We start from the raw sequence: 23,055 nt of genomic DNA on the forward strand, positions 1-23,055 counted from the left end.
TTAGTTTTAACTAATTTATTAAGCAAAATAAGGGGTATGCACTTAAGTGTCCTAAACTGGCTGATTCTGATTACTGTCTTTTTTTAAAAAAGTAATAGAATTCATCTTCTGACACCTTATTTTTAGTTATTGATTTATTTTCTTTTACAAATTCTGCTATCTTTCAAAATCCCAATCACTTCTTAACTTTGAATGGATGACTTACTGCCATGAACAAGTTGAGTAAATCATAATAAAGTCATTTTCTCCACTAAAACTCTAATGCAAGGTGTTTCATTCACATGCTTTGCTACTCAAGTCTTTGACACCTAACTTCATTAGCTAGTGCACTATTGCATTTAATATTGTGATTTTAGTTTCAGCAGTGCATTTAGACTTGTACACTCCACTGCAATCAAAATAATAACTCCTGACTTACCTAAGATTCAAATGCTCAATCAGTAGATACAAATAGGGCTTAATATCCTAAAGGGATAGAGGGATGCAGTATTAAAAGAAATCACACATTGATTTTAGTGGAAGCAGATTTAGCACAAGAATGAACTCTTTAGATTTAGGCCAGTCTTAAAAGTGTGCATTTATCTTACATGCCCATTCTTCTGACAGAAATAGAATATTACTGCAATAAACAAGGCAAAATAATGTTGTCTTGGAAACTGTAGGATGAACTGTAAATGTTTTTGTGTATTTTATTATCTACTAATTCTGCAATATTCATTAAACTCATATTTTTATTATTCATTATGTTTTCAGGGACCTGAGGCTTTTTCCAAGTAGATTTTTTTCCTGTGCTGGCAAGACTTCTGGGCTGTAAAGTGAGAAGTATTTTATGTGGAGAAGTCAGAGAGCAAACCTGAAATTTAACTATAGCTCACACATCTCTACTAAAGCTGCTGTCACCACTGTATTTGCCAGCTCTGCTTATGGCTCACAGGAAACATATCTACAAATTCCAGCCATTTTATGCCACCATTGTCAGACACTACATTTCATAATCACAGTTAACAATTCCTTTTCAGCAAAGCTAGCCAAATGTTTCATCATGATCTCTTCTTTATTAATGAAGTGTCTCTTGTAGAGATATATTTTTTGATGATACATTGGTGGTGTATTTGCAGTGAGTCTGTGAGCGTTCTGTGTGAATACACTTCAGTCCTGTGCTGAAGTGCACACTGGAATATAGTCCATCAATTTCAGTTTTCATTACTTACTCTTTTTTATGTCACTTGACACTGTTCCTGCTTACTTACAAGATACAGAAAATTCATATATTGGGACATCAGGCAGACAATTTCTGTGGTGTGGAGAAAGATGCAAACACAAACATTAATGAGCTTAATATTTATCAACTAGATTATTAGTACAAGGTATTATCTTAGTGATATATAGGTGTAAACATACATATTATCTGATGTCACCACAAACAATCATGTTTTTCATAGATGTTTCCTAAAAGTTGGCTAAACATAGCTAAGCTGAAAAGATGATAATTAGTGAAATGCTCAGAATATTTTCAGATGATGTTTTTCTGAAAGATGTTATTCTCTTATTCTACAAGTAACTGCTTTTGTTTGGCCTGCTTCCAGATGGGAAGTAGCACAGACAAGATCAGTCCATTAGACAAGGTTGACATCTGTCTCGTGGGTAGAAATATGAGAAGGGAAAATGAATGGTGTCTCATGCCTGCACCAAAATATATCAAATTTTAAGAGAAGCAAATTCACCCCGTGCCCCTGTATTATAAGAAGTATTTACAGGAGGTCACTATCACTTTGTCTGCATGTAGAATCCTTTAAATGTTCTTTTTCTACACAATTTTCTGTATCAGAAATGTTAATTACTATCTAATTCACTGTATACATGTTCAGTACAATTGCAGAGTACGAACAATTTGATATCTATGCAGCAATTTGGCTTCTGATGTGAAATATACCACGGATTTTGCACCCAGTTAAATGTACTTCAGAGTTTAGGAGTATGATTCTAAATTACATGTGAAATGCTCAGCACATATATATATATATACATAAAATCTTCGTACATCAGTACATCAGTAGCTAACATTCATATATATATGTGAAAAAGCCTTTTCCTACATGCAGTTTAATTTTGTGAACAAGAGAAATGTGGATACTTACAGGTGCATAGCTAAAGATATGACCTCTATCAGTTCAGTTTTATTGCTGAACTTAAAAGCTATTTGTTTTTCTGGTGTCTTTTAAGTAAAGAGTCATGTAAAGCTGTTTGTGGCAACTTAGCCTTTACAGCCAGATGCCAGTCTATAAACACTATCTGAAGACATGGTAAGATAGGAATAAAAGTGGAAATACCACTGCTCAACTGGACCAATGGCCAACAAAAATACATTTAATGCAAGAGGGAATGGCTAAGCACAGAGAATCAGAGTTAGTCAGAAAGGGTGAGCCTTGCTCTGGAGAAGAGACAAAGTATTTCTTCACTATGGCATTACAAAGCTTTCTCAATTAGCTTCAAATAAGCTAGCCTGAGAGTTAATAGCACTAAAGCCACAGGGCTGTCACCCTGCAGAACTAGCACACCTAGAAATCATGGAATGGCTTGGGTTGGAAGGGACCTTAAAGATAATCTAGTTCCAACCTCCATGGTGCTAATTCCGTCATACTAAACACAGTACAAGTACAAAATGGGAGAAAGTTCCTCTGAAAAAAGGGTGATACATATGTGCCCAATATATGTTAAATTATGTAATATATAAACATTTACAAATATGTAAACAAGTATGTACATAGTTACAAAATAAAAAAAAATGGAACATATTATTTACTTGGTTATGGATTTTTGTATCGAATACAGAGTAATGCCTCTAAAGGCATTGCATTAAAATTGAACAATTTAAATAAAGCAGTGTAGGCTCCTAGGCTGCATGGAAGTTTGTCACACAGTTAGGTTTGCTCTCTTAGGCACTATGCCTTAACAAGCAGACAAAGTGTTTCTTTCATTTAAAAAATTCTCTGTAGTGCCTCAGTTGTTGCGAAGTCTTTGTAGTTCTGTTTTAATTGTTATGGCAAGTGATGTTACCCAAGTTTCTCTAGTCACAAACACCAATGAATTCCAAGGACTTCAGAAGATCTGTATTCAGTTTACATGGTGGTATTTTAATTTCTCTCTAGCAGTTTGATTTCTAGCTCAATTTTTTGCATCTATTTCTACATATTCTAGAGTGTTACCTATATTTAGTAGTTCTCTCATCCATATGCTATATGTATTGCTTTCATGAGAAACAATGATACTCAAATTTTATGTAGATATTTTATCTTGACAATTTTTTTTTGCCTGCTTAGGGGTAGGGTTTGCTGCTTTCTTCTGCCTAACCTTTCTTCTGCTTTAACATTTGATTTGTAGAAATTATTTTTTCACAGTAAATCTTGTATTTAGTGTACAGCCTGTATATTCCTAATGTGCCCAAACATCTGTAGTTTTTTTTCCACCACTGTGTGGAAGATAAATGGACACCAATTAAAAAACCAAAAGTTTAATAAACTTAGCTCAGATATTATAGCATTTCTTATAATGGCTAAACTGTATGTGGCAGTTCAAAGTTGCTAGGAAGCTTTTGTTACAGTTCAGCTTTTTAATTATATGTTTTCTTTGAACTTGCACTGCAACGGGGAAGAGGAAGAAAAGGCTCTACTGATATTTGAAACACATCAAAGGCTTAAGAAATTAAACATGTGAGACACATGCTTTTGTTAATGTCTGCTGCATCTCATTTCACAATCTTTATCAGCATACACAGCTTCATGATTTCACAGGATTACTGTTTTCATGCTTATTAATGTGAAAATTTGATATAGTACAAAACACTTGTTTCAGGAAGGAAATCTCATCTTTATCAAGAATTATAGCTTAAAAATACAGCTTTGGAGAAGAAGAAAAAAAGGCAATAAATAGACAATAAATTGCTAATATACAGCAATTCTTAAAGTTCTTAAAGAACAGTAACTTCTACTTTTAGTATATGTAATATTTGGATAATCATGTACCCAGATGAGTCATAATCTTTGGTTAGACATCAATATTTAGGGAATCTTCTTCTTTTATTTTTTTTTTCCCCTTAAGTGGTACAAATCCCAATCCAAACTTTTCATTACAGTGCTTTCATTCTTAATGAGTTTCCCTGTCTTTTGCTTCTACAATTTGATCTCTGCTGAGCCTTGCCTATTTTACATTAGGCAGTTGTGTTAGTTTTGGGTTTATTTTTGGTTTTCCAATTAGCAGAAACCTCAACACAGAAATAATCCTAGAAGTGAGCAAGGTTTGCCACTGAGGTTGTAAGACTAAGTCCTAACACAGGCCTAACATAGGCTTCAGTTGGACATCATGGACTTCAGTTCTGTAGTTTAAGTTGGAAACAGTACAGGAAAGAGAGTTTAGGAACCCCCTTTCCTGCGTGTAGATAGTCCCAGGTATTCTAGCCCTTGAACTCCCATATTATCAGCTTTTGATTTCTAATGTCTTTTCTTGAAACAAAGTGATAATTATGGTCATGATAGTCTAATAAATTGGCTAATTAATATGAAATAAATTGATTAAAGAATGCTGCCCTCTACTGCAACAACTCTAAGGATATGCATAGATCTAGCCTGTGTACAATTATAAAGTTCAAGTAGTAGAAAGACCTCTTAAAGCAGAAAGAGCTGGATACTATCCTCACTTCCGCTTCATAACCACAAATTTGTTACAGTACTTCACACATACTGCTTTCCATTTGTAGATTTCATTGAAAATACTCATCTCTAAATATTCCCCGTTTTCCTCCTCATTCAGAATATGATATACTTCTGGAATTTTCTTATCTTGTTTAAACAGAAAATGGGCATGGACTAAGACTGTCAGTTTTAGTTTATTCCATTACAGTTAAAGTAGCAGCCTTTAATCATTACCAGCAATATTAGTGCCACAACAGTGTTTACATCTCAAATGTGCTTCTAATTTTCCCAGTCAAAGGCAAATTGTTGGTGATATCTTAATGTTTCTTTAGGTAGCTAATGCCAAAATGCAAGGTTATGATCTTTATCTGAATATTTCCCAGATGCGTGGTAAGGTGAAAGGTGGAATAGCTAACAGAACTTGACTTCCTATCTATGTTAGTTAGGTGAATTCTAAGTCAGGCATAATTAGAGAATGAGACCCCCAGAAGCCTTCACCTTCACAACTGTTTGAGATGAAAGTTTAGTGCTCGGGTGAGTGTAACATAATCCACATGCTGGAAGAGAAATTGGAATCAGCTGTCACTGTCTTCTACATATGTTTCATAGTGCCCCATTAGCCACCTTCTTGTCAAACGTCAGTGGTCTTCTCTGAGCCTATTGCTTCTAATTCCTTTACAGTGGAATCAGCATCAGATTCTAAATCTGATGCCGGCTTCCCCACCGTGCCTTCCACTGAGGTTTCAGCTTGCATATGACAGATCCAGTTTGGAAAGATGTAGTTGATAGAGTCTAACAATCCTCAGTCATAGGAATCACTTAACTCTTTTCCAGGACAGCCACATTAGAGATAACATATAACAAAAAGAAGAAATAGAACAACTTCACAAATTTTTTAATTTGGCCACTGAGGTTTTGACCAGATGACCTCCAAAGCCATTTCCAACCTAAATTACTCTCTGAATTAAAAAGCATCTAGAAATCTCTGATATGTGCCACATCATTGGAATTGCTAAGTTGGGAATCAGAGATTGATATTAAAATAATTTAAGATAATTAGAAAAAAATTGTTTTTATTAATTATTGTGGTGTCACCAAGTAAAACAGTGATATAGAACTCTGATAGCAGAGTCTTTTAGAACTTAAAACAGGTAATAGTCTGTTTTTAATGTACATGACAAAAATGTTTTATGTGGGTAAAGTGGGAAGACATTATAAAGTGGTCCTGTAACAAATCCATCCCTTAGCCACTTGTTACTAAGAGATAAGGCAGGTTTCTTGAATAAATGAAGTTTAAATATTAGTTGTCTTCTTCTAAGTACTTTTGCATCTGCTGGAGATTTTCATTCAGTTCTGTTAACAGCTCAGATTTTTCATGTAAATGAAGATGTAGCTCCTATGACACACTAGACAAGCAATCAGGGAAGTGAGAAAATTTTAGTTCTGTGCTAAAAATTGTAGATTTAATACACCACGAGCTACATAGGTGCAAGAATATATTTTGTGTAGCTTTTAGAGCTATGTATGTTTTGTGAGAAGTAGCACAGAAGTATGGAATTGCTGAAGTATCAGCTGATGATTACAGCATATTTAGTGATAGCACTGATCACTCTACATGTTCTATGTCTAAGAAGAGATAAGGCTTCATAACTTAGAGCATGCTGCCCTTTAAAATCTTTCTATTTCTGAGCATTAGACTTAAGATGTTTTTGAGAAAATAATGGTGAAACAGCTGAGAATGGTAATAGACTGGTCACTTATCAATTTGTCTGACATATCCTGTTGAAACAGGATTTAAGGAGGAAGGGTAGATCTGGCATAAACTTATGTTACCTTTCGGAAATTTACCATCTTTCTGACTGTGTGGATCTCACTTCTCCTTCAAAATGTGTCCACAGATCTCCCTTTTATGTACCCCATTGCACTGCAATTGTTGCGTTGAATATCAGAGATTGGTATTTAAAGACTTAAGATCAATTAGAAGGGATTTCTGAGGTCACTGGGCACTGGGTCTTCTTGTCAGTTGACATTTTTAGCATTGGCACCAAAAGCTTTGAGATCCTTTAGGCAACATGCTCAATCCCCTTGCACCAGAACTCTTCCACTTTGATACTAGACAATTGAGAAGGTAGTTTGCCAACTGGAATTTCATCATCTCTGTCTTATTAAAGATTTTACACAGCACTTGCTGTTGATGACTATACGCATGAAACATGGGGATCTGGAAATTAAAAATCACCACAAATAGTGTCAAATGATGATACTCTATTGTTTTAGCAAAGAAAATATTTGCAATATAATTTCTATCCTGATACAAAAATGTCTTCCATCTTTCCTACCAGAGGCTGAATTTTTGTCTTCTGGTTTCTCTGAAGGCTTTTTTCCTAGGCAGCTGACAATGTAACTGGTGGGACTTAGTGGGGTTAGGCTGTTTAATTGCTCTGTAGTTGCACAGGAGAGAATTATAACTGAGCAGATACATGACAGTAGATTCAGCAGTGTTGTAACCGTTGTTACTGTGTTGTTAGATTAAACACAGCAAGGAGCAACCAAAGCATGGTCCTGGCACACATAGATTTCAAAACAGCAAAATATACAAAGTAAATAAATAGACTGAAAGGAAGTCACTGTGATTCTTGGTCATATGTTTCAACTTATTCTTTTTCTATTAAGTTTTTGTGTTAATGTGTACAAGGAGAAAAGAGGATATTACAGTGTGGTCTTGAGGGAAAAAAAAGGCACCAGAAAGTAAAGAGTAGAAAGATAATAATTCAATAGAGGTGGGTAGAGGAACATAGACATTAAGAATGAAATTTTCATCCATGGTGTCTTCATGCCTAGCTTTAAAATACTTGCTACCTATGAGCCTGATTTCTGAAAGAAGTGCCACAAAGTTGCAAGTCTTGTAGGAATTACAGTTAGAAGTCCAGTTTTCAGATACCAAATGTCAAGTTCTGTAGGATTTACCAGTATGCAAACTCATTGTTCTATGCCCATCACGATGCTGGTTGCCCTCCTTAGACATATCTGAGCATAGAGCTCAGATGAGTTCTTCCAGATGCTGGATTATATGAAAAGATTTTGTTTTGCATTTCCAACTTGTTTTAATATGTTAGGAAGTGGTTCACTTTTCATGTTGTTCCCTCAAGCCCACATTGTACACCACTAGCCACCCAGACACTTTTCTGCAAAATGGTTATCTCCTTCTTCTTCATCCTCTATTTTCATTTCCTCAACACTTCATTCCAGTTTTGCAGTGAATCATTGAGAACAACTCTCTAAATACAGTTTTCTTGCCTGTTTTCATCCGACTTAAAATAGACTTTTATGAAACTGGTGTATTTCTGGTAATGTAATGTGATCGCTCTTTTCATGATATGACCTAATACACTGTTATAAAATGAAATTATATTTAGAGATATTTGCTCCTGACAAGCCTTTGCTGGCTGTTTCTCTGCTTTCTTACATTTCTCTATATGGAGGGAAGTATATGTAAGAATTAAAGGGCAACTCCACTGCTTCAGACTAAAGGTCAATCTGGTTTCCTGTCTCTGATGGTAACATTAGCAGAAGCCTGAGTGTGCATCAGTAGGCAATTCAGAGACTAATGGTGGTATTGGTTTATTTGTCCTAGGAACACATTTTTGGAATTAATTGCTGATTGCTTTTCAGCTCAGGTAAACTGACATCCTGCCAACCCCTGCTGTAATCTAATAAGTGCAAAAAAAAATCCCTTCTTTTGTTTTAAACATTAAATTATTGTTTTCTGGCCAGTAATTTCATTTAAGATTCAGTACATAGGTGCTCCTTTTTGTTTTCTCAATATTACGTACAGTTTTGTAGATACCCCCTGCTGAAGCCATTTCTGTTCCATCCAGTGAAGCCCAGCACTTTAGTTATTCCTCAGATGATAGTTAATCCTTATTTCTGATCATGCATGTTTCTCTTTCTTGAAGCTTTTCCAGTTCTGTTCCATCTTTTATGAGATGAGAGACTAGAGTAGCATTTGCATTCAAAATGCAAGTGCAGATGGATTTAAAATTTATTGCTGTATTTTTCATTTCCTAATGTAATATCTATTATAAGACTAAGACATCTGTTATAAGAGAGCTGGACTATAGGCCATTCTGTAATTCATTCTGTGTTCACAAATTTACTTTAAATTTAAAATTTAAAATTAGCTTTACTATCCCTGTGTGTACCACTTTTTACAACATTCATCTACATAGAATGTTATCTGAATTTTACCTTATCAGCTTGGATTCTGAGAATGTTCTGAAATTATTCCCAGTTTCTTCAGATTTACTACCATGAATAATTTAGTATAGTCAGCAGTGTTTGTCATGGCATTACCCTGAATCATTAAAGAATATGTTGAGCACAGGCAGTACCAGGACTGATTACTTTCCTGAGAAAAACTATTATGTTTCCCCCACTTTATTTAACCATTTATTTAGTTATTTAGTTATTGTTATCTATACAGCATCTACACAACATGTGTATAGAAAAATTGATGCTTCCTGGAATGTACTTGTCGAGTTGGCTCATGCACAAGGAATAAGACATTGTACATATTTTTACATTTACTGTATGTGCACAGGCTGTACAAGGAGCATGTGTGCCATTGATTTGACATTGTGCAGGATTTTCTGTCTCCCTATGCAAAATCCCATCATACAGAAATATGAAAGTTCTGATCTTCAGCTGTTCATCTCTACAGCTGTCCAGGTGGCTTTTGGATCCAGCACTCCTGATTTGCCCAGTACACGTTAGTTCACACTTAGCTCTTTTTGGCATGAACTATTTCCTTCTGGGATCAACTTCCAGAAAAAATTTAACATGATTCACTGCAAAGAGTATATACACAAGACCAAGCCAGTCTTAATTTCTTTGATTTTTAACACTGATGCCAGGCCTGGTAAGGCAATGTCTACAGAACCTTAGCATCAGACTATGCAAACAACAAACTGGTGTACTGACACTCAGGCTTCACAATATGGCAGACATTCAAAACAGAAAATCCACAGGTGTGTCTGACATATGGGTAAAGTCTCTAGAGGTAACAGTCTGAGGAAAGTTGAACCAAGCACTCTCAAGGATACACCAGAAAGTGTGAATATGATTGTCAGAGAGTTTTCCCCTGTTAGGAACATGTGCTCTTCTCAGTGTTAGACAGTAGTATCTCAATAGTAAGCAATAGTATCTCTGAGTATTCTCTGTCGTAGAACTACACAGAGGTTAAAAGTTCTTTGCCAGCCCTCTACATATACCCTGGCATGGATTCTGCTGGGATTGTAGGAGGAATCATACTCACTGTCAATTGAGAGTTTGGTTGGGTTTGGTTTGGGTTAGTTGGTCAAATGGGATTTTGTGCTGTTAAACTCCAGTGAGCAGAAATGCCAATTTAAATACAGAATGTTGCATAGAAAAGCTGGAAATAATGTATCAAACCTTCTGAATCATATTGTCTTTTAAGTGTCCTATGCATAGTTTGTGAGTGCTTGTGCAGCAAAACTTATATAATTCAAGGAAAAGGAAATCCAAAAAGGTTTCAGCAAGGGAAAGATTTCAGGCTAGGGAACCATAGTTTGTATAAAAGGACAGGACATGAGTTACAAGCATGTGCATTTAGATCACGTAGTCCTGGGTGCAAAACATGCTTGTTAGCTGCTGAGGATATCAGCAGGAAAGATGGGAAACAACATAGAAGGAGACCTGAAGATAACGAAAGAAAGGTGTTAAGTGATTATGCTCTTCAGGTCAGCCTTTTAAGTTTCTGTGCAAGATTGACGATTTTGTCATCCTGCTTTTTGATGAGGTGTTGAATGAATGCTTAAGAAGACAGCACTTATCAGTGCTCATCAAAGTTTAAAAAGAACTGTTTGTACTAGAAGTCTGAAGATACCAGGTCTAACTAGGTTAAGAGACAGTCAAGTATTAAAGATGAAAACACTGTCAAAGACATATATTAGGTGCTTGCACCGTAGCAGGCCATAGTTTACCTATGTGGGCTAGAGTACAGACCTTTGTTACAGGCTCTTACTACATACCTTTGATGAAGAAAGAAGTGTAAAGAGTAGGTAAGACAAACTATAAATCTAGCATTAAAAATCGAGAAGCTAATCACATAGCATTTTAACAAGGGAAATATAATTATTGAATGGTTTCTTTTTGATTTATTGTAATTTAGGATGAATTAAGTACACAGAATTATTTATGCCAGAGAATGCAAAACAAATTAATTAATAAAGCGATGAACTGGTGATCAGAGGTCATTGAGTTCTTTTCGGCTGCTAAGCTATGGCCTTAGTATCTTCTCATATAGGAACAACTTGCAGTTAATTTCTCTTTCTTTACTCCAAGGCTGTCCAATAACAGTTGTTATAATAATTGTGTCTTTCAATAAATATTTTGTCAGAAGAAGTTTGTTTGCAAAGTACACACTAGTTATGAGTTACTTACAATCACTGGTCATCTTAAATACAACATTGCCCCAAACTATGTAAATATAAGAGTAAGGTCAGAGGCCTGCCTTTTACTTGGTCACATCCAGGCCAGTTAAGAAAAAAATTTTCTGGAGAGAAAATGCTTCAAGGGACAAAAACCAGATAGGAATTTTAAGATAAAGTGAAACTCTTTACATTCATTTTCTTAATACTGATCACCCATACCACGCAGCTCCCCTAATCTGCTTCTCAGAGGCTTATTCTGTTCCTACAGTCATTATAAAGATTCCTTTAAAAAGTGATTATTATGTTCAAGTAACATCAGGAATATTTGTGGCATTGCAGAAGAAAGCTACTGAAAGTGTTGATGAGTAACTGCCACCAAATATAATTATGTGAAAAAGAGTGATCATTATAGCTGTCCAGGAGCAACCTTTCATTATAAACATGTGGATCCCATATTTTAAAATACCAGGGATTCCTGTGTGAGGCAAAGACAGACATAAACCATTAGAACCAACAACTAATTGATGTTGTGGATTACTGTGTTTGGCAACTTTCTCATTTGCAGGCGAAACACTAGAACATCCTATTTTTTTCAGAGAAACCTTGGTATTTGAAAGAGGACCCTGTAGAACTTACGATTTTTCTATTTTACTCCACTGCTAGGTCATTATGCCCATAGAGATTTAGGCAATGTGCACTGCCAAGCATTGTCATAGATTTTCCTTCTGTATCCTTCTTTTCACGAGAAGGTAAGTATTTGAGATGAGCAAATGACAGACTGCATTTTTCCAGTCCTGTTTTCTTGCACAAAGGGGAGTCAAGTTGGGGTCCATCATAACATCATATGAGGTCCAAAATGAAATGTAACTGTTGAAAGAAAGTGTTGTCCCATTTTGATGTACATATGAGCAGCCTTCGCTAGAACACCCATAGTGTTTGTCAGACACTCTCAGTAAGAGGCAACAAGCCTGTCATTTGGATAAAGATTGTTGACAGGAAAGTAATAGAGGACATCTGCAGCACTCCAAGTTTCCTGTCTCACAACTTCTATACAATGCCTCATAGGCATTTTTTTCATCTGTTTTTACATACTCAGACTACTTTAGTGTCCAGGCTCACTTCCATCTGCTCATATCTGTTAGTCCCTGAATAGTCGTTGGCTCCATTTAGCTGTCATTTGTGCCCCATTTGCAAGTATATGCACTGTATCTGCCAGAAGCTCTTGAGTGAGCACCAGCTGACTGCCTGAGCAGTGAAGACCTGCTGATTCTGAGACTGCAGGTGATGGACAGGTACTTCATCTGGCAGTCACTGTGCATTTTGACTGTTTCTTCAGCAGCGCAACTACCTGTGTAGTTATCTCTCCTTAGTCTTTAAGGATGGGCATTAAATGGAACAGCCTTACCTCTGTCCAGTTTCTTCCAATTAAAGTTTGAATCTTTGAATCTTACACAAATGATAAAGTGCAGGAGGTGAATATAATGATCATGAATGTGAAAGATAACTTGCGATTCCACACGGGTTAAAATAGGCATGCCCACACAGCCCTGAGAAAATTTACTGAGCTGTACTAGTCACTTCCAAGCTTTCCATTCTCCTGTGAGTTTCTGTGAAGACATGGAAATCTAAGATTTGGCAGAAATCCTGAGTGCCTGGTCCTGTCTACTAAATGGAAACATACATAGGCTGCCAAGTTTCGATTAGGATTTGAATTGGGATCCAAGTTTCCTTATAAACCCATGAAGTAATCATTCTGCTTAAGTCAGTACCCATCAGGCCTTAGTTAGAACATTGATCCAGTCTTGGGCACCTCACTTAAACAAAAATTAGCCAATTGGAAAGACACCAAAAAGAAAGCAATAGGAGGTCTAGAAAACATATACTACTAGAAATAACTGCAAAACTTGGATTGTTTAGTCCTTAGGGGTTTAGGTTGATTTGTTTTCTATTGAGAATTATTTCCAAGCCAGATCATTCCAATGATTTTGTTTATAGTGCTGCTCTACAAACAGTTATATTTGAAGGGTTGGTGAACTTCAGCACAGAGGCAGGAAAAAATTTCAGGGGGAAGGAAGGGCTGAAACTCCTTAAGCCATCTTTGTCAAGAGATCTAACAAACCAGATAACTACAACCCTGCATCTAACCATATGTACTAGGTTGGGATGGGAGTGTTTTGTTTTTTATTTTTTTCTCTTGGCATATGCATCGCTATTATTTCTTGGTCAATACGAGTCGTCACTTATAACTTTTCTGTCCCAGAAACAGATCAGATAATTGATTTTGGCACTGTCTGTGTCTAATCTACAAGTTACCAAATCTTGCAGTGCTGGGGTCAAGCACACTGAGATCTTCAGACCCTTATTTTTTCCATCAACATTCATACAGCTGTTTATATGTCTTTCCATCTTGGCTCAATACACAGAGCCCAAGAAATTTGAGCTCTAATTAACAGAACTAGGTACAGTTGGCTCTATGTGTAGCCATCCCATCTCAACAGCATGAATTAAATCCATGTGAAGAAAGCAAACATGTTTATCTTCCCTCCTGCAAGATAGTTCTAGCACTTTGGCTAAATCTGATTACATGCTTGTGTGTTAGTGATGAAAGTGACAGACAAGGTGTCAGTGAGGAGATGTCTGAACTCATCGTAACTGACAGCATGGATTTGTCCTCAAAGTCACTTCTAGCATTTCCTTTGCTTCAGTTTAACTGATCTAACTTTGGAAACTTAACAGAGGGAATGGTTGTATTTAGAACTGTTCTTTGAAGTTGCCTCTCTTCACTGATGAGAGGGAAAAATGTGGCGTGTGATCGTGAATTAATTGTTTCTGTTACAGAATGTCAGGATACATACTAGCTAAATTGATTCCTGACAATTTTGTAGCTGGGCTCAACTTAAACTCCTCCTTTACTAACCAACAGGTCTCACTATTGCATCACCAAGAGGTTCTCTCATCCCATAAACCCTGCTGCTGCCAGCCTTCCATTTACTTTGTCTACAGAGAACCATTGGTTGAGTGGTCTATGCTCTGATCTGAAATTAAAGCCATAATAGCAGTAGGTAATGAAAGTAGAATTGGTTTAGACCATGTGGGTCTGAGAATGGGCTCTAATAATTAGTCTTTTATGTGATCTTTATGCAACATGGAGATTTCACATCTTATACTGATATTATGCTAATGCAGGAAGACTCAGAGGCCCTGTTCCCACAACCTTCTAGAAGTTTGGGTGCGTATATCTCAGGCTTATCCAAAGATGTGGGAATTGGACAGGAAAGTTCACGTTTTGGCTATAGTTAATCTAAATATGACACATTAGCAGATTGATGACACATTAGCAGATTGCTTTGTGGTCTTGCACTACATTCGCTTCTGATTTAGAGCAGGAAGGAATAGCAGTCTTGAAAAATATTAAATAATAATAAAAACCACAGAACTGATTTTAATTTCAAATAAACTTCTACTTTTAAGCCAAAGTTCAGGTTATGGATCAGGTTGGTTATTATTTGAGATTTCTGCCCTTAACTGTGAGATTTGTGTCTTTAGCTGCCTTCCAAAGTCAAGCACAAAGTCTGGAAGACTGCCTTTTAATGGAACTGTTTTAGTTCATTGAAAAAGTTTTCAAAGGCAAGCCTAGCTTGCCATCTTCAGTTTTCTATGTTTGTTTTATCTATTACTCCACCATCTTCCTCCCTCTGTTGTCAATAAATACAAATACAGCATATATATTATATAAATATGGTACAGCCTGTCATATGGGGATGTTTTCAGCTTGCTTTGCGCAGGTATAATTGGTGAAGCAGAGTAGAATCAGAGGCAGTGGCCTCATATACCTTAGCACTTCGCTCTTTCATGACCACATCCAACCAGTCTTCTAATTTCTTCAAACCACTTTTTTTCAAGCTACCTACTAAAACAGCTTTTTGAACTTCAGCCTTATGCCTAAACAGCAACTTGCTTTAAGTCAAGCCAGTGCCAGTTAAAGACACCCTTTCAGAGGAGGTCCTTGGAAGGCACATAAGCCAAAGTTCTGAAAAGTCAGTCTAGAGGAATAGCACCAAGTTCTGTCTTCTGCAGTGACCCACCTGGTCTTCATGGACCCAGCAGCTTCTTGTAACCATTTGGGAAACTGGAAAGTTTCAGAAACTCTCAGACATCATCACATTCCATCCAGTATTTTCTGCAATATTTCTGTGAACAGAAGAAAAGGCAAGGGAGGGAGGAATTGTCCGTAGATTGCCACATATATGGGATAATCTCTGAAAGGGGTAGAAAGATGTATGGTGGCTCTGTTCCCCAGCACTGAGTGGACTGCAGCTAGTGTTGCAGATGTTTAAAGTGCATTTATAAGAACTTACATGAGACAACTACAGGAAAAGGACCACTGTCTCACTCTGCAAAGAAGTTGATGCCAAAATCAAGTGTTTCTCATTGGATCCATTGCAGTACTGCCTTAACAATAGATCTGGTACTCTGTCAAATAGTCTTTCCGAATAATTACATGACATAATTTCACTCAAATTCTAGGATATGTTGTCATTTTTTTGCTTCATATTACCAGCATTTTTAAAAAACATAAGACATTTGGAATAAACATACGTAATCCTATAAGTGCAAGTTTTCACTTCTAGTTTTTACATTCCCTCTCTGCAGAGCAAGACAACCAGTCAGCTTTCTGTTGCCTTGTCATATATATCATGAACACTTTTATAAACTATAAAAATATGGTTTATTTAAGTTAAATATATTCAGGTTCTATTGGGAATATATTTAAGGCCTTTGGGACCTCTAAAGAGAGCACATGCATAGCTACAGGGCACATCTCAAGTTGATATTTGAAATGTTTCTAATTATAATGAATTGGAAATGGTTTGGGTATTGAAAGCTATGCTTTTAGAGTGGATGTGGTCAATGGGGATTAGTTTTAATTGTTGAAGAGTGCAGAGTTATGGCTGTCAAATAATACTGTGCTATCTGTTTTAAAACCATAATGGAGGCCACAGCATTTTTGGCTTTTGTAATAAATTTGTTTTCCTCTCCAAGTTCCTAAGAAGCATGAAACCAGAATAAATAACTACTAACAAGGAGAGGGGAGGGGAGGGGAGGGGAAATCAGTTGGATGATTTGATAAAATTTACTCACTCTATTGAGTAAGTTGGAGAAACCTCCAGAGATTTATTCTGAAAATGTGAGGAGAAAAGCGGTTCCTTAGAAAACTGAGGAAGTAATAAATATAATATGTCTTAAAAACAGAAAGAAAAAAAAAGACCTAAATATTCATGTATCGGAGAGAAGCATTAGAGAATCATAAATTTTCAAAAGATTTTTGAAACTGATGTCTCTAATCATATTCTATTAACCAAAATCAGCAACTAAATCTAAGTCAAAATCTTACAGTATGAAAAAGGAATTAGGAGATTTTCACTGCTAATCTGAACAGAACCATCAACTTCCACAAGGGTCTTTTCAAGGTATCTTCTGCTGTGAAACTTGGAATAGTCATAAATATATTGGAGGACTGAATAAGAATCCAAAACAACATTGAGAAATTAGAGAAATTATAAAATAAACAAGAGGCTCCCTAACTGGGACACATGCAAAGTACAGCATTTAATTGGGAATAGTCAAATTCTCTGCTATGGAATGAGGAATGATAGCTTTAATTTCTTAAATTATCTAAGGGTTGTGCATCACAAATCAACCATAAATCATTATTATTCTATACTGTAGCACAAATGTAAATATGTAATATTTAAATGTATGAGGGTGCATATATCCTTTATTGTAAATATGAAATTATCTTTCTTATATCAACATTGGTAAGATTTCAGTAGGAGCATTATGGCCATGCTGTAGTCACAAACAAAAAGAGTGTTTAAAGGTCTAGAAGACCAGAAAGCTTTAATGAAAGCATTGAAAAACTGGCCTTGTTTAGAGAGCAAAAGTCAGTAGGTTGATAGGCAGGTGTGATAATAATTCCTGAATATATAGAAGGTTACTACAAACTAAAAAAAAAAAAAGTAAATAATGTCTTTTTCTCGTTAGTTCAGAATTTAAGGAAAAATTAGTTTGCTCAAATTACAAGGCATTTAAATTGGATACTAAAAACCTTTCTAATTTAGGTAGTGGAACAGGTTACTCAGAAGGTTAAAATCTTACTTTTTGAAGTTATGTAAGAACAACCATTTGTCAAGAATAGCCTTCCAAAAGCCAGTGGAGTGCCCACACAGGTCTGGCAACCCTTCAGCCATTTTGTCTATGACTGCACATAGGCTCTTACGTCCAAGCCTGCAGCACGTGCAGAATATGAAATTTTACAGTTAATCTTAAAAACCCATGGAAATTATATATTTTATTGGAGTGGTATAGGAGTCCAGTCATGGCCCATAACTCTACTTCATAAACATTGAGGAAAATACAAATATTTTTGTGCCCTCAAAAAAGTCAGTTTCATTAGATGGTGAAAACATTGTGGTTTTAAGCTTCATACTGACTGTCTCCATTTCCTTTTTAAATATATCCCTGTTGAACTTAATAATGTTTTAAGAATAATCAAATGCATATTTTCAACCTTACATAAAATGACTTTTATTTATTTTTATTTAACTTCAGTCTATTTCAAGAAGGAGGAAGTTCTTAAGACTTCTTTCAGATTCATGTCAGATGAATAGGTGCTCTCATGCTGAACTTTGCAATGTGTGTGTACATCACTGAAAGCAATAAAAAGTTTCCTATTGCATTCAATAGGTTTCTATTAAATTAGAGATTCTTCTCCTGAGAAAATCTGTAAGTAACACTGAATAATTTGCAAACTAGGTAAAATATAGCTTGTGACTGCACTTATAACTAGCATGTAACTCTGGTAAAGTCTTGGCAGTGTACAGAGAGTAGCAAAATACCAAATTAGTTTCATGTTACCCAAGGGATAACAGATCAAGATTGAATTCATTTCAAAGAAAACATCCATTAAAATTTACACTGCCCCGCCCAAAACCTACTGTAGAATATACAAAATTGTAAATGAAAATTATGCATTTTTTCAACTTCCAAATACACAGAACACTCTCAGTGAGAATAAACCCAGGATCATTGGTAATGGTAACACAAACTGATAACAGTTTGGAAGAATTCTGATATATTTGGCTATGATTAAATAGCATAACTACGTATAATCAAGCTAGTTATTGTGGATATAATTTAAATGGCCTTTGTCAAGAACACTGTGGCCAGCAGGACCAGGGAAGTGATTCTTCCCCTGCACTCAGTGCTGGTGAGGCCACCCCTGGAGTGCTGTGTCCAGTTCTGGGCCCCTCAGTTCAGGAAGGATATTGAGGTGCTGGAGCAGGTCCAGAGAAGAGCAACCAGGCTGGTGAAGGGACTTGAACTCAAGTCCTGTGAGGAGAGGCTGAGGGAGCTGGGGTTGTTTAGCCTGGAGGAGGCTCAGGGGTGACCTCATCACTCTCTACAACTCCCTGACAGGACGTTGTAGCCAGGTGGGCGTTAATCTCTTCTCCCAGGTAACCAGCAGTAGGACAAGAGGGCACCTTCTTAAGCTCTGCTGGGGAAGGTCTAGGTTGAAAACTAGGAAAAAATTTTTTAGAGAGAGTATAATCAGATATTGGAATGGGCTGCCCAGGGAGGTAGTGGATTCTCCGTCCCTGGAGGTTTTTAAGATGAGACTGGATGTGGCACTTGTTGCCATGGTCTAGTAACCGCGGTGGTAGTGGATCAAGGGTTGGACTTGATGAACTCAGAGGTCCTTTCCAACCCATCTGATTCTATGATTCTGTGATTCTATGATTCTATAAAATGTATTCTCTTTTCTGCTCATTACTTGTAGCTGCCCCATATAATGGGGTCTGAGGTTGCAAACAAACTTTACCAGAAACTTTACCACAAAAAATTGACTAAAATTTCTATAATTATATGGTCACTTCTGTCCCTTTAAGTATCGTACTTAAAAGCATTGTATCTCCATCATTCAAGTGCAAGACACTTAAAATGGGTTAAATCAGGATGAGTTTCTTATTTAAGCACTATTGTCCTTTAGCTGGTAGTGTAACAGTCAATTGAAATGGTCTAATATGGTTACTGTTACAAGGACAGTATGGCAAAATCTAAGTCAGTTTAATCCATTTCAACATAAAATAATGGCACATTATGCCAGTATCAATTTTGTTTGTTTGTTTGTGTTTTGGTTTGTTTTAATTTTTTGTTTTGTTACTGGTCTTACCGTTAGAAATAGGCACAGACTATTTCAGGTTACTGCAATACAGTTCTGTATTAACTGAATTCTTCTCATCACTTTTTGGCATGGGAAATACAAAAAACACCATGTCACTTATGGTGTTGTAGCAGTGTTCACACCACATTCTTACCCTCTAATAATTTGTTATCCACAAAACTTTAGGCAATCCACTTAACTCTGATTTTGAGTACAAATACTTTAGCAGATCTCCCATGGGAGAGCTCCTCAGTTCTCTATAATAATGTTTTTGCAGAAAATCAAGAAAGGAACTTTGGCTTTTCTTTGCTGTGAAAATGAGCAGCAACATTTTAAGAATAGTACAAAGATAATAGGCCTTGGCTGGTATGGACTCACTGAGCTGCCTCTATCAATGTCATGACACGGGTATATACAAGCTGACTATCAAGACCTAACTAAGGAGCCCTCACAACTTTTCTTGAGATTAGAGATAATTGTCTTACATACAGAAAATAATATATGGTTCCTTTGCAACAGTAGGCAAGTTAGCCTTAGAAGATCATAGAAGATCACAGAATCATGAAGGTTGGGTCATCAAGATCATCCAGTTCAACTGTCAACCCAGCACCATCACTGTAACCCCTAAACCACTAAACCATATCACCCAGCACCAGATCCAGATGCCTCTTAAACACTTCCAGGGGTCGTGACTCCACCACCTTATGGGCAACCTATTTGAATGCCTGACCATTTCTAATCTGAATCTCCCTTCTTTCTGCTAAAGGCCATTTCCTCTGGTCCTCTCACTGCAGGCGTGACGGGAGAGACCAACCCCCAGCTCACCACAACTACGCTCTGTATTTGTACAGAGCCAAGAGGTCCCCCCTGAGCCTTCCCTTTAAGTAGCTCATGAGTCCTAAAAGAATCTTTACCTCACATTTTCTGGGTCTTCCTTGATTACAGAGTTCCCCTGAGTTCAGTTTCTCTTATTTCCACATAAGCACTTTGTGCTAATTCTCAAGCTAATATTGCATGTAACTATGGAAGTTGTTTTTAGAGTTTTCATTTAAGGAACTGGCCATATCTCCTCTGCTTGGCAGTAGGTAGGCAGCTCCAGATGTCAGAGGAACCTTTGCTCCTAGTAGTAACTTCTGCTGCTCCCCAGTCAGTATACTCGTGGGCAGAAAACAGAGATGAAAAGCTGTATCTCCCATTACTAGTTCCTTGAACTATCCAGTGTTGCAGAAACAGTTCATTCTAAAGGAAAAAAAAAATTATTCATATTTATTACGAGCAGAGCAATGTTTCTGATATCTGAAAGACAAAGATAGTATGGCTATTTGGGTTAGTCTTACTATATCCCAAATTGTCAAGACACTTGCCAAAAGTGAATTTATCAGCTCAGTGCAACCAACAGACTTAGTTTATCTAAATGTCTTACAAGGAATAAGTTGTTTACCAAGGGTTTTGAAGATTGGGGGAAATATAACATTCTATTGGCATATGCTATATATTTAATTTAATGCTGTGGTTCCGATGTCTCTTCTGATAAACTTTAGCAAAATCTATGCTAAAAAGAATGGAGCTGTTTGACTATCTATGTGGTTTAAAATGCAGGGTTTGCAAAATGTTAATTGAAAAAATGTTTATGTATATTCTTGCAACCGTTTAGAGAAGACTTTTGCTGAAGTTTGTTGGTCAATTGGTCCAGAATATTACAAGTTTAGTCTTTTTCAGGTTTATTATCATTTCTAGAGTGAGAAAATCCTCTAAAAAAAGTGATTAAATAGTTTACTTTTTTTTCTTTTTAGGCATATTGGAGATAACATCTGTAGAAATTGGAGTTGTGGCAGTTAAGTCTATTAAGAGCAACTACTATTTAGCCATGAACAAAAAAGGAAAAGTCTACGGCTCTGTAAGTACCTTTTTACATTCCAAATGGATTGCAGAAGTCAGCACCATTCCCTGTCTTGACTACTGAAAACCCCACTTGTCTCTGTATTACTGCTAATTAGAGCTGAAGTGAGCTGAATCAAAATTTCCTCCTCTGATAAACCAGGATCACCCCTCTGCAAAAGCTTCCTCTTGTTTTCTAAGCTCATATCATACCAGCACACATGCTGGGATTTAATATGCTTACTGCTTCAGTCACATTTCTTATTAAGGAGAGGTCAGTGGAGATGGTCCTACAAAATGTAGTCTTGAAGGCTTTTTTTCCCTGGTTTTCTGCACTGCAGTCACATTTAGCAGTAATTCTGGGAGGGATAAAATGTACTTGAAATCATGGAAACTTGAGCTAATTGAGTAAACACCTGAAATCATCAAACTACAACTTTGAAGATTTCTAGAGTAGCCAGTTTTGAATTGACTGCGTTAATTAATACAAAAGATTATGGGCAGTATAGAGAGACATGAACTTGTATATCATCAGATATGCTTAGTCTGAGCAGAATTTGGTTAACATTTGGAAGTTTTTCATGTGTGCAATATTTTTATTTGTGTTAAATTTGGGCTTACTGATACTTGGGGGGGGGGGGGGAATGAGAACCATCCAAATAATCAAACAAACAAAAACAAAACCACGACACCAAGAAAAACCAGTAACTATCCAAATATTTTTAGTAGAAAGCAATATGATATATAAATCTGACAGCTAAACTCAAATGTATTATCACATGTCCACATTATTACACAAACTCCAGATTCTTTCGGTATTCCATCTGGTTTGGTTTGTAATTTTGCAATGTTTTGTCAGTTCTTGGAAAGGTTGTGAGCTAGTCTTCAGGTTGCTCAGTGTTCTGAACATCCATAGGCTTTGTAGAAAGAAGGTCACAGATAGGCACTGGGTTTATCCTCAAGAGATGTGGTTAAGTCTCCTCCTTCTACTGAAAATAACAAAGTAATGCTAATCTTAACTGAGACTCAAGGGGCTTGAATCCATTTGTCCCTCATTTTTAAAGAAACATTTCTAGCAGGTGGGTTTAGTTCATACAAACAATAAAAACTGTCCTCCTCATCTTCACTGTGGCTAGTCACTCCTGGTTCAAAAGTGACATTTCAAAAGTGACTCTGACAGTGTCAAAGAATCACATCAAGGAAAGATCAGAACAAATAAATGTTTCTTAAACTCATTTAAATATACATCTTCATTTCTAAAATTACACTGATCAGAACTACAGGACAATCAGGGCTTAGTCCTGCTGTATTGAGAGATAACTGTGTACTGAGTTATTCAGTATAGTCATTGTAGGTGTGCTTCTGTACATAGGTGATGGTTTTAACATAAGTCAACATCTTCAATTCACATATTTCAGTTTATAGTGTGAAGTTTAGTCATTTGTGATGGGCCAACCCAAAGCCCAAGACAAGTTTTCTTACCCAAGTTGTTTGTCATGGTTGGTATGGTGAGAGTACATTGCCCTATATATGGACAAAAGAAGTCAAAGCAGCTTTTCATGTGCCATAGGTGGAAACTGCTGCCAGAAGATTCAGTAATTCATAGTGTATTAGAAATAGTGTTGATGGGAGGATACGACTGTGGAAATCCTTCTTTTACTTCCAGCTGAGATAATTTTTCAGTATTCACATCATAAAATCACAACATAATGATATATCGAAACCTATTCCATAATACTTTAGCAATTTCAAGAATGCTTCTGTTATCATTTTTCCCAGACTCCCAAGATTTGCAGTTAGCCTCATATTACTA

The 23,055-nt window shown here is 36.5% G+C and overlaps 1 protein-coding gene across 2 annotated transcripts in view; it reads left to right on the top strand.

Annotated features, from left to right (window-relative positions):
* Positions 1-23,055, top strand: part of FGF10 (fibroblast growth factor 10) — a 62,094-nt gene that overhangs the window by 34,835 nt on the left and 4,204 nt on the right. For both annotated transcript variants that reach the window (XM_027880864.1, XM_027880865.1), the window contains exon 3: positions 21,158-21,261. In XM_027880864.1, the coding sequence (XP_027736665.1) occupies positions 21,158-21,261 (104 nt within the window). The remainder of the gene's footprint in view (positions 1-21,157; positions 21,262-23,055) is intronic.

This window comes from Empidonax traillii, unplaced genomic scaffold, assembly GCF_003031625.1.
Source record: "Empidonax traillii isolate 1590-97213 ecotype Southwest subspecies unplaced genomic scaffold, ASM303162v1 scaffold77:size1270838, whole genome shotgun sequence".
Taxonomy (NCBI): domain Eukaryota; kingdom Metazoa; phylum Chordata; class Aves; order Passeriformes; family Tyrannidae; genus Empidonax; species Empidonax traillii.